Below are 12797 nucleotides of genomic sequence, written 5' to 3' on the forward strand. Positions count from 1 at the left end.
CAGGATTTTGTTTGAATTCTCAAACCTTGTTGGACCATTTCAGTCGGGTACTTGTTATCACAATTATTCCTACTCACATACCATGCCAGATTGCTTTATAGTACACAATCTGTTTGAATGCACTGATTTATATTGTCTGTTTTATTTACCTTATTTTATTTTTTTCCACATACCAGACATTTTATGATTGTCTGACAATCAGTTAACAGGCACTGAGCTTGTTGAATTACGTAACTGATCCACAGTAAACATAAAACTGTCTGGCTCTGCAGAGGATATGGAGATAAAAAAAAGATTCGACACTTGACTTTGTTTGTGAATAAGGTGACCATATATCAAAAAAGTAAATGGGAAGCAAAACGTATGCTAGAGGGGGGGTCAAAGCAGGACATTACTAATGCTGACAGGATGTTTGAAATTTTAACATAGTGCTAAATCTTATCTTTAGTGTCATACAAACTGCAAAAACAGCTGGAAAATAACACAAGCTACTGACTAAAAATGTGAAAGCTGTAGTTTTAGCCTAGCACATCTACCCTTTTTAAACAACTCCATCTAAACTGCAACGCTTTTATATCTGGATTTGACCAAAATAAACACCAAAGAATATAATGAACACAGAACAAAACAAATGTTAACCATCTCACCAAAAAAGATACACTAACTTTAGTTACTTTAACTTTAAGTTACTGGTTTGGTATTGGTATGTGAAAGCCAAATATATATTTTATTTTGAATGTAACATTCCTGACTCCCTTGCTAAGTAAAACAATAAGCACACATGGAAGCTTTTTTATGGTCTTATATGAGAGTCTTTGTAAAGTTGGGTTTCCTTTCTTATTGGAATCCCAGTTAAAACTGTTAAGTTAAATTTTCATCTGGTAGTTTGTTTGTTTTTTTTTATTATCGAGGCATTTCTAGATTCACACATCTCTTCCTGTTTCTGATATTTGATTTTCATGGACTATGACGATGAAGGGTGAACAATGGTTCTCTGTATGGTAGGGAAACAAATGCTGTAATGCAGGAAGCATGTGCAAAGGTCCACGATGACGTAAAGTGTACATAATTTTAGAAGAAAAAAAAAGAACTTTTACGTCAGAACGATAACGTTTAAACAGCATTTTGTAACAGTGACATTATTCCCCTGAAGGAAGCAAACATATTGTTTCCATATAAAATCGCCCTGTGGTAATCTCCTGTGCTTATTAGGAGGGCTCAAATTCTGAGAAATATCAAATGAATCAAAAAGCCCCAAATTTTTATCCATCCCTCCAAGTTTATGCATCAAAGCCTTGCATGGCTTCATTAAATAGCCTAAGAGACAAAGAATAAGCTGATTCTGAGGGCGTCAGGTGGGAGACGCTCACTGACTTTTCATGTCATGACCCTCTACTGTTTGTTCAGTCTCTGACCTCAAAGCATTGTTGATGCCGTTCTTACACGTCTCTGTTTTTTCTAAACAAAGGTCAAAGGTCGGCCACCCTATCCACATCATCACTTTATGTATCTAGCGACATGTTTACCACAATGCCACTAAGTCCAGTCAGTACAGCGGGGGGTGGGGTGGGGGGTGGGGGGGTATTTCTGCTGTAGGAAGGGCAGCATCCAACTTTAATAACATAACAGCTGCATCACTGTGTTTCTGTGACATCGACCTTCTCCGAAAGCCACTAACTTTGCATTTCAGATGATTGAACTTATGTCATAGAAAACATGCACTCTGGGGATTAGGTTGCTCTGTTTTACATGTGTTTTTTTCACTTTCGTTGCTAGCCTGCATTCAGATTGTCATAAATTTATAGTGGGAATCACCCAGGGGGAAACACCAGTGTAGACAGAGAAAGGCCGTGATGTAGGGAAGGTGAAACGGAGATTGAAGGACAAGCATACAACGGGTATTACCATGAAGTGAAAGTCCCTAAAATTAACACTGAGTTTATCATCATAGTGATTATATGCATATCCTCTGTATGTTTCACTTCCTCATGCTGTTCATGGATTTGGAACGAGTAACAGATGTCACTGTTTAGTGGCGAAAAAGAAATGTCCATAAACCGCAAGTTTGCTTTCTGAGCCGTGGGAAATGTTAACAATTAACTTAATTAATCCTTGCTATCAAAATTACACCTGTAGATTTACCTGGACTTTTTAAGCCAAAAGACAAACCAAGCTAAGGAAAATGAGTTTTGTGGCCTCTGTGTCATCACAGTTTATGATATCCTGGGATTTTTAATGACAGCATAATGAGGGGGTTTGACTAACAGGCAACATTGACTTTTTTTTTAATGACGGGGACTGCAGCTTCCACGTTTTATGTCAACAAGGGTCCAAAAAGTCCAATGAGACTCGTAACTTCAATTTCATAGGATTTCAGAAATATTATAATATTTTATTTGGTGGAGAGCAGGATTTACCAACTCCTGTTTTCAACCACTTCAGGAGGCAGAGGACTGAGTGATGCAGAAAGGAATTTTCACAGAATTCTTGAAGGAAAGAAAGACTTCCTGCTGTCAGCAGATGAGATGGAGGAGCTCCAGACATTAGAGCAGGAAGGTGAAAGCTCAGAGGACATACCAATTTTTAAAGAGCCTGTGCAGGGATGTCCATTGTTTTTTTTAGACACAATATACGACATCCACCGTCCATTGCATCTAAGAAGCAATGTGTAAGCTATAGGGTGTACACACTGAAGAAAGAACAATATAACATCCTCGACTTCACCAAAAAGTAAAATTGTTAATTTTTTTACTTGCTGATCTCTCTGATAGACATTAAATCCCCTCTGTTAAGTCCCTGCTAGTAAATGATTTAATAATTGAAAGCTACAAGTCAGAAGTCCTGGACTCCCTGAAAATCCATACACTTGATAACCAAATTGCATGTTAAGTATAACAGTTAAAATAAACTATGAATCCACTTTTTTGCTTTTTTTTTTTTTTTAATTTTGTTGACATGTCTTTTACAATTATTAAGTGATATTTTAATCATCAATATACTTTAACAGAAGTCCACAAGTGTTGTGGGATATAACTTGCAGTATATAATTACTGTTCTCTAATGAAACCTATCTAGTTGGGAAACGGAAGAGAAAAAACTTGGAAAAAGGAAGTGACATAAGTCATGTGCTAGTGGCAGTTCTCTGAGGTCAGTTCTCTTTGGCATAGTTTGTAATACTTGGTGTCCAGAAGACATATTAAATTCAGTTTCCTTCCTTTATTTATATAACTACACTTATTTATTTACTTTCAGCTCAACCTTTCTCTGAGAAAACACCAAGACTTACTGATCGCACTGATTTGTAACACTGCTATCTACACACCCTGTTACCATGCACATAAAACAAGTATTATACACTTGTGTAAATTATGATAAATAATGCTAGATTATATATCTATTCATCCATGTTAATTTGTGCTAGCTTGTTTTCAAACGTTGATATAAAACAAGTTTTATCTAAAACTGAGTATTCAGTATGATGGTAACTTCCTTTAAATTAACGGTCAAGATTATATTAAACTATATTTTTAAACTCTACTTTATAAGGTTCTGTAGTATGGCATCTCAAAAAAATGTCACTTTGATGGTTTATTATTTGAGTTTCTTAACGGACAGCAGAAAATGTTAAAACATAGGGTTAATTAAAAAACAAACAAACAACATTTGAAAGCCTAAATTGTCCCCGAATTGTAGAATGTAGAATCTTTCCACAGTCCACACGACGTTCCCAGCACAAAAATCATGTCGAGAGGCGGAGTCACGCATTCTGCATCAGCTGAAGGGAAGACTCAACTGTACCGACGCTCTCCTTCCGCCGTCTGTATGTGCAGAGAGCAGTCTGATATCGCTGGGAGGGTGAGTCTTTGTTTAATATATTTAAGAAAAACGTGTTTATTTTGCTAATTTGTGTCTTGTTAGAGAGCTACAGGAAAATGTCCACACTGGAGTGTCTTTTTTTGGTCGGTTTAAACCGGCTTTTACTGCGTAGACGTGGCTGTCGTAGCTGAGCTCGCTCTCCGTTCGCGAGCGCTCCTTTGTGTCCTCCATTGCTCTGGTGACAGATCAACGATTACTCAGCGAAGCTAAAGCCAACAACCCGGCCGACGGCTAGCTGCTACAGTAAACGGTCACGTAAAGTGACCCCACTCCCAAACTACAATCTGTTTGATCTGCGTGTCCGTTCGTTACTCTTTAAGTGGAGATAGCTGTGCGTCTTCAGCATCGCTGTGGCTTCCGTTAACAGAAAGCTAAAGCTAAACCGCAGCACAGCCTACGGAAATACTCTGCTAACACCACAGTTTCTCTTTGCCTGCGTTTAACGACACCTGACGCGGAAACCGAAGCCGACTCACAGGTCATAGTGTTTGACTTTTACGCATTTTTATGTCGAGAATGGAAAAACCCTTACGTTAGGTTGGCCGGTGTTAATATGAAAACAGCTGCGGGTGCAAAAGCAAAGCTGATGAAACTAGTTTGAAAGACCGTCTGTTGTTAATCACACGATTGAGGTAGCTGGAGGCGAAAGCTAAAGGATTTTGCCTTCATAATTTTATATTTAGGTTTATACAGAGGCTGTAATCAGTTAAGATGACTCTGGGAGATGTCAGCAGCCAGTATTCATTATTTATATGACATCAGTTCAGAGCTAAAAGGCTTTAAAACCGTTTAGTTACTGTAGTACAGAGAGGGAATACAGTACAAAGAAGACAGTTTGGTAATTTGACCATGTCATCGTGGTTGTTTGAGTCATTTTACCATATTTTTTGGTAGCTTTTATACACATTTTTTTAAAGGGGAAAAAATGATCGTGTTTGTTTCCCTTTGCCAGAAGGTGAGTGTTAGCACCTTGTTTTAAATGCCGGGAAAAACCAGTGTCACATTTTCACTTTTCAAATGAAGAAGGTACTTTCAGTTGCTTCCATATTTCTCAAGGGAGTTGCCACAGCATGGCAGATCAGATGCCCTTCCTGATATAACCCTCCCAGTTATCCAGGGTTGGGATAACCGTGAGGCTTTGTAGTTGTTAATTATACAGAACCAAACACACAGTTTAGGAAGCAGTCGGCAGATTTACTGATGATAAAACCAGATCATCAGCATTTGTTCTTCATAGTAGTTCAGTGTCTCGATTGGCAAGTTCCTTAAGCTCGTCTTCTTTTCCCCTCACTTGTAGAAAATGAAATTCTGTGGGCTGTGGAAAGAGACCCTGGTTTTGGCCGAGGACTACCTGTCCTTTTGCTGCACGAGTCCACATCAAGCCCCTCCACCTCCCAGCGAATCAGCCGCTGCCATGAGGCGTCTAGGCTGGGACATCGAAAGACAGCACCAAGCTCGCTTCGACAACCTCGCTCAGACCTTCCTGGTGCAGTGTGGACCGGACCACTGCCTCAGCCTCAGAAAGGTGATGAAGGAGCTGGTTGGAGATGGACACTTGAACTGGGGGAGGGTTGTTTCTCTTTTCGCCTTTACTGGAGTGCTGGCCAGAAAGATCCTGGAGCAGAAGCCGGGGCTGGACCCTCGTCAACAGCAGGAACTGGGACAGGAGCCCATGAGCTGCAGAAGGCTGGCAGAGACCATAGCTGATTACCTGGGAGAAGAGAAGAAAGACTGGCTGTTGGATAATGATGGATGGGTAGGTGTTCCCTGAAACTGAGTCAACACAAAAACTGAAGATATGGGAGGCTTTGATTATGTCAAGAGCAAAACAGTGGATTCAAAGTGGTAGTTGTCTGGGGGATTTTTGTGTTTTGTTTTTCTTTGAATTACTGTCACTGGAAATCACCAGTCTGATAGATTGATCTGTTGTTTAGGTTTATGCCATAAGATACAACCAGGGACAAATCTCTTAGATTCTTTCTTGTTTATTACTTTGTTTGGCATCACAATGAGTGTTGAGACTACTGTGATTCTGGGAATTACAAAGTAATTGTAGACAACATGCTGGGGAATTTATGCTAAAACAACAAGATCTCAATAATGGTGGTAGGTAAAGTTTGTCTCGCCAAGAAATCTAAAAGATTTTAAAGTGGAGAAAAAGAGTAATTAAGGCAACTTAGAAGGATTAGACTTTGAGGAAAATTAAAAAAAAAAAAGAAAAATATAAAACATGTTCCAGTAGCAGAAGGTTAGGGTGATCACAGATGATGACTTAGCAGGGTTAAACCTGCTGGGAGGCTGCTTATTTACTGGAAAAACGTGAACTATAATGCCCTCTGGCTGAGTCCCAAAAGCCTCAACTGAACATCAGATGCTGGCTTTTATGAATGGGCTTACCCAACACACACCCACACACACACACCCCTCCTTTCTTTGGCTGGCAGCTGGTTTCAACAGACACAGCCAGATGGACTTTTTGTAGTAACAGTCAAAGCTTGTGTGTGTGTTGAGTTTGGCTTTAGCTGTATTGAAAGTTAGCGTGGTATGACTAGAAAAACAAGCAGCTGTCGGGCAGCGAGAACACCTGGAGCTGAGAGCAGGTGCACTCACTGGTCAGAATGTATGTCTTCAGTCTGAAAACACGATGGAGAGATGGAAAAATTCAAATTCCAACATACTACTTCTGTTGTTGTACATTTATTTGAGTTTTATACACAAAGATGTACTGATATCAGCCCAAACAATTAAGATGACTTCTACTGATGGCAGTAGCCAATATTTATCATTGTTTATGCCTAAATTTGTTCATAATTAACATAATAGGAATTTAGGGTCGACATTGATACTTAGGCAAAAACAAATCAGCCAATAGATTAAAAATACATTTATTTTATACATTTTTTTTATGTCCTCTTTGCTCCTGGGGAAACAAACAAACAAAAATGAATCGATTTTGAAGACTTTGGCCTTGGCCAACATTTAGCCAGAACAAAATTGATGCAGCTGGTAAATTTTGTGTCACAAACATCACAAAGCCTCCTGATTCAAGTTGTTCTAGTTTTCACACCTAGTTTTAGTTTTAATGTACCATAACAATCATCATAAAACATTAACAAATGAAATGATGTCGATGGTATTAAAGTTGGATGTCTGACCAGTAAACCAGTGACACGGACGTGCTTTTAAACCCGCATTATGAACATGGAGTTCATTTTGTAAATTTGGGTAATTAAATCCAGGTGTGCTCAATGGTGTGTGGTTTGGCAGACAGATCTGCACCCTGTTTGTTGTGTCTGCTTTAAAAACATAATGATGAAAACACTCAGCTCGAGGCTTCAGTTTAGGTTTGTTTATATAGCGACAAATCACAACAGCAGTTCCTTTGTACTGTCTGGTAAAGACCCAGCAGTATTGCTCATAACAAGACTTAACAAACCAATTGTTTACAGCGTGGTGGCTACCTCCATCTTTTATATACAGTCTTTGTGTGTGTGTGTGAGGGGGGGGGGGTACAGAGGTGTAGCTGCTTTCTCTAAAACAGTGCATTGGGGGGGATAACTGGAAGCAGCACTCGTAATAATACTGAACATGTTGTTTCTGTTTGTCTTCTTGTAGGAAGGCTTCTGTAAGTTCTCCCGCAGTGCCAGAGAAGTGAGCCAGGACTCATCCATGAAGAAAGCGCTGTTTGCTGCCGCCGGTGTCGGCCTTGCTGGGCTTACCTTCCTCTTGGTGCGCTAGCTGGCATTCTCCACACTTGATGCATCCACATATTTTAAAATTCGGCACGATTTCGTAAACGTTGGACAACGTCCGGCGACCACTCTGCAAAAAAGGGCCCTCTGTAGTGAAAGAACGTTATTTCACGATGTTACGGTAATGTTTGCACAGTCTCGGAGCCCCTTAAAACTGACATTCGTCGCTTGCCCCTAAAGATTGTAAAACCAATTTGAATGCCTTTGGAAATGTTGCAGTGAGTGAGATCAGTTTACATATCCTGGCTGATTTTTTTTTTTTTTCTTTTTTCTTTTCTTTTTCTTGCAGTGAAGGTAAAAAGCTTCAGATTTTGATTTCATGATCCTCTGCCCCTCTTTTTTTTATGGTATAGAGGCATTCCAGAGTAAAATGTAAAATTTAATATATTGTATTTATATGAAACCAGTACACTGCAGTCTGCCGTTTGTCCTGAATTCATATGAACTGTATAATTTTTGCAAGATCAGCAACGCTGTTCTGTACTCCCATGCAACGGTGCTAGATAAAACATTTCTTTGTCAACTTACCAAAAAGCAGGGACCATTCTGAATACAAATAGATTACTCCTGGGAAAAAAATAAAATTCCTCCAAATTATATTTTTACATTGTTTCTAATTTATTTTGCTTTTTTAAATAAAAGTGTTTATTAAATGTTGTCATGTTTTATTTTTTTCCTCCCCTGAATGTCTGTGCCGGAGGTCAGGAGCGTGACAGGGAAATGTAAATGACAGTCCCTCCTTTCATGTGCAGACACATTTTCATAAATAAGATATATCCTGCCGTCTCTCCTGTGCTCCTCCACTGGTGGACGCTCAAACTCAAATCCTGTTGTGCTGCACTAAAAAATGTTTTAGTGCAGCACTGAATAAAGAGAAATTAAAAAAACAACATTTTAGTAAAGTGACTACTCTCTGTATTGTTAGGAGAAAGAAGTAATAGTAATGACCAGAGGGACAGAAGTTGAATCCAGACAGTATAAATAGTTGATTTCACGATCACGTGTAGATGTATAGGTGTACACCAAGGCCTTCTTTTTACTTCATATATGTCATCAATTAAAATGTATAAGTATCCTAATTCAAAGTTAAGCTATACAAAACGAGAGGCTGCTTAGTTGCCATGTTGTGTTCAAAGTAGATGTTCTGGGTGTGACTGTTGCCACTTAGCAGTGAGAGGCTGCTGCAAAGTGATGCTCTTATCACTCTAAATAAGGAAGGAAATTGTAGGTTTGCATATTATCAACTTAGATCCTTTATTAATGTTTTGCAGGAAATTACATTGCCAGCTTTCATTGCTTCATCTGTTTACACAACATAATAAGCACATCCACTGTCTTCAAAGCCAGGTTCACAAACACCTGAAGGAATCACTGAACACATGGAGATGATCTGCAATGAGGCTCAAATGTAATTTGACAAAAATAATTCAAATGACATTCATAAGTTAGGTAGATAAGACATCTGGAGATCTTTTCAGGTGTGATATTTGCATCAGGAAGCTATAGCTGTGAAAACCACATGTAATGAAAGAAGCTTTCAGTGCAAAACAAATCATGCAGAGACATCGCAGCAAGTTTAAAGGGTTATCTTATTTTTCAGTTTCACAATAAAGTTTTTTGGACAACACTTATAAGAATTAGCATTACAAAGTGCTTTACAAAAACACCAAAGTGGCAAATAAATAGTTAAATGAAGATTCAGACCTGCAAAAAGGATCAATTATAATATACAAAGCAATTTAAATTTAAAGCATCAAGAATAAACAGTGTCACTAAATGATCAAGAACAAATTTTAAATAGCCGAAAAATCTAAAACGCTCAGCAGCAAAACATTAAACCTGTAGCAAATGTTTCAGTAAGGGAAAATTAATTAATTAATTATTTAAATCAAAATAAATGTAAAATAAGTAAAACTATTAAATGTCATTAAATAAAATATTAAAGTAGGACAATAAAAATATACAAATCAATGGGGCAGCTGTGCCTTGAAGGTAAAGCAGGTCATCCTCAGCATCTGCACAAGTGCACAAGATACTAAATGTGGGTGATTGCAGTTTAAAATCGGAAAAGTGCTTTTAGTGCACATGTAGATTACAGAAGTGCGTACAAAAAAGAGACGCATGCATTTTAGCAACTGCCTTGTGATCAAAACCACCCCAAGCCACCAAGTGATTAGTTGAGATTCAGTGCACTCACTGGCCAACCAAGTTAGTCATGGTGTCAAAGACACTGCCATCTTATTTCTGCTCTAGTGTGTCTGGGCCATTACCAAATTAGAAGAAGACGGAAAAAAACCCTAACAGAAAAAAACTGAGTCGACTTTAGTGAGGCGGGACCATTGAGCAGATTCCTGCCTCAGGATCTCAGGATGCACGCTGGTTGATAAAGGAACAACAGCGTCTCAGTGCTAATAGTAGTTCATGAACTCTGCTTTCTGTGGTAATTTGTGTCAAAACTATATTTCCTGCTACAGCAAGAGAAGCGCCAGGTGAAAAAGGGCAATAATTCCTCATGTACAATGTATAAATTGTGCATGTAGAGAGAACGCTCCCGGTAAGGAAAAAAGACCAGAAAATACCTTTTTTTTTAATCTCCACAAACAGACTGAACGATGCCATCTCACAGTAAAATGCGACTGTGATTAAGACAGCAGAAGATAACAAAACTCTGTTTTAGGAATCAAAAACTCAAAGCTTTGTGATGTTGACACAGAAAGCGGGAAAAAGTTATGCCAAAACAATTGGTACGACCAAAGATTGACAAATAAAATCTTAAAATTGAATTTTTATTGCAATACCTCTGAAATGGTAGCAGCAGAAACTGCAAGCCTTGTTTACATATTTCTTAAAACTTAGGTTTGTATAGAAAAGCATGGCCAGGTTTCTGATTCAACAGGAACAGACAATCAACCCCAGTTTGTCATGAAACATGTCTCGTTGCTAAAATGCAGAAGGAGGAGGTAGGAGAATTTGCCCCCCACCAACTCTGTTTATACCAGTAAGGCCCTCTCAAGATTTTAGCAAAACATGCTTTCTGGGTATGATTGCGTTCGTGGGAAACATAAGAAGTTAGAGAAAATGTCAGAGGTCAATTTCTTTTTCTAAACTGTGCGAGGCTTTCTCAGTGTCTAATCTGAAGATCGAAGGCTTTCAAGGGAGCAGAACACGGCCCCTGAAATGGTTTCGTGGGAACTGGGAGTTGGACCAAATGTGACCACTTCATCATGTGACAAAAAAAGCATTATTGCCATGAGAAACAGCAACTTCAACACAGATACAGAATTCACCAAATCCATTTCCCAGGAAGGGAAATCAGGTCAAAGGCTTGTGGTGGGCTGAGGCCATAGCTATACATGAGCTTTTCTTAGTAAATGAGTGAAAATAGAAAGATGTAAACCACATACACTCCAGATTTCTGGTAAAATCTGGCTGTGTTTGTGAGTACATCCTGCTGTTAACCTAGATACATAACAGCGAGGCAATCATGGAAAGTGTATCAAACCCAAAAATATTAAACTGTGGGTGTGTTACGCTCTCAGGAGATGGAGACCTCCAGTGAATTAGCTGTATACTGACTAAACAGGGCTAGCGCGGCGTGACAGTTTGACCAGACTGAAACCGAAACTTGGCCTGCACATGAATTGATGTGTTTTTTTTAAATGGCAAATCACTGTACGTTAATTCAAAATAAAATAAACCAAATCTAGAAAAAGTCCCTCAGAATCTGTCGCTTTTTTTCTGTACAATACCTTTAGTGTATTTATTGAAGCCATGCAAAATTTTACCTTCATACCAAGAAATAATTTTCATAATTTTTTTGTAACGTCATAAGAACAGAAGATATCCACATGACATTTTTAAGTATGAAAAAAAAGCTCTGTTAAAACTGCATCCAAATCAGTTTTACGCCATCAACTCTGATGTTGTTCAGAATTATTCTTTAACTGAGAGCATGATTGCATTCAAGAGCAACGTTTCACCAGTTTAATCTCTGTGACGCAGTGGAACAGAAACAAGCAGGAACTGCAAACGCCACACAGAAAGACCCCGTGGATTTGAAACAAGGACCTGCTTGCTGTGAGGTAACAGTGCTAACCACCGCGGTGCCCAGTCACGAAAGGTCTCAGTGGATAATTTGAGTGTCGGCCAGCAGATGAGGATACTGCACTGAACACAAGACGACTGTGACACTTTGAGTGGGTGTGTGTGTGTGGGGGGGGAGCAGTGACTTTTTTTGTGTGTGTGAAAAATGATCCTGCAGGCAAAATAGTCCATTTCTTTCTTGCAGTTGTGCTAGGAAAAAAAATCTGCAATTATTCATCTCAGTTTAGAATAACCAGGTCACCAAACACGTATCTGTTTGGACTGTGGGAGAAACCCGTCAGGAAAGCTTGCAGACTCCTTGTAGGAACACAGAAGAAGCCCAACCAATCAGCAGGCTGAAGCTTGAAGATGCCTGAAGCTCCCCAAAACTTTGCTTTACTCAACAAGCTTCAGCGTTAAAGAGGTTCCTCCACATTATCGCAGCCATTTAACAGTCAGTAAACATTTACCAGCTAAAGCAGCTTACAGGAGCAATCACAAACAACAGGATCAAAGACGTGGAGAGTTTAGGCTTAACAGAGTGGAACTGGCCAGCAGCAGAGAATGACAGCGTTTATAGAAATCACAGAAAACAGATAAAGACCAACTTGTCTGTTATAAATAAGATGCGGATGTCTCTGCTGAGAGACACACAATTACAGCGTTAACATTAGTGCATTAATGGGGCACCGAAACTCTGCTCTCAGTGTAGTATGTGCATGTTTCTCCGTTACAGCCATGACATACATGCAGTCGCACTGTTTGTGAAACAGAAAACCCTGACCCTCTGATGTGGTTTTGTGCTTCCTGTTGATAGTTTTTTTAGTCTTCCAGTGAACCCGAGCATTCAAGCAGCTGCTTACAAATCCTCAGTTATTATCATGATCTGTTTATTTTATGGATTATAAGCTACAAAGATTACACAGATGGCGACCTCTATAAGTGCTCTGAAAGTAGACCAAACAGGGCCATGGCTTTGCATTGTTTCAGCTGTCTGATGTCCTTTAAAAGATGGTGTCTGGTTATTCTTTCTGTGCATTAAATTTGTTTTTTTATAGATAAAATATAAATGATGGGCACGTACTG

The 12797-nt window shown here is 39.0% G+C and overlaps 1 protein-coding gene across 2 annotated transcripts; it reads left to right on the top strand.

The window, feature by feature from the left end:
• Positions 1 to 3704: 3704 nt before the first annotated feature.
• Positions 3705 to 8285, top strand: bcl2l10 (BCL2 like 10). Of its 2 annotated transcripts, none has more exons than XM_085262219.1 (3): positions 3705 to 3855; positions 5174 to 5632; positions 7492 to 8285. In XM_085262219.1, the coding sequence occupies exons 1-3, from the start codon at positions 3742 to 3744 to the stop codon at positions 7612 to 7614; spliced, it is 696 nt and encodes a 231-aa protein (XP_085118345.1). In that variant the 5' UTR covers positions 3705 to 3741; the 3' UTR covers positions 7615 to 8285. The 2 variants fall into 2 exon arrangements, with proteins under 2 accessions (XP_085118345.1, XP_085118418.1); XM_085262292.1 differs by lacking the exon at positions 3705 to 3855 and adding an exon at positions 4046 to 4354.
• The last annotated feature ends 4512 nt before the right edge of the window (positions 8286 to 12797 follow it).

This window comes from Mchenga conophoros, linkage group LG1, assembly GCF_057382185.1.
Source record: "Mchenga conophoros isolate Kocher_MC1m ecotype Shallow Benthic linkage group LG1, M_conophoros_male_GT1.1, whole genome shotgun sequence".
NCBI lineage: Eukaryota > Metazoa > Chordata > Actinopteri > Cichliformes > Cichlidae > Mchenga > Mchenga conophoros.

Coding starts and splice junctions, on each gene's coding strand:
- bcl2l10 (XM_085262219.1), top strand. CDS start 3,742: ATGTCGAGAGGCGGAGTCACGCATTCTGCATCAGCTGAAGGGAAGACT. Junction 3,856..5,173: donor AGTCTGATATCGCTGGGAGG/GTGAGTCTTTGT, acceptor CCTCACTTGTAG/AAAATGAAATTCTGTGGGCT. Junction 5,633..7,491: donor TGTTGGATAATGATGGATGG/GTAGGTGTTCCC, acceptor GTCTTCTTGTAG/GAAGGCTTCTGTAAGTTCTC.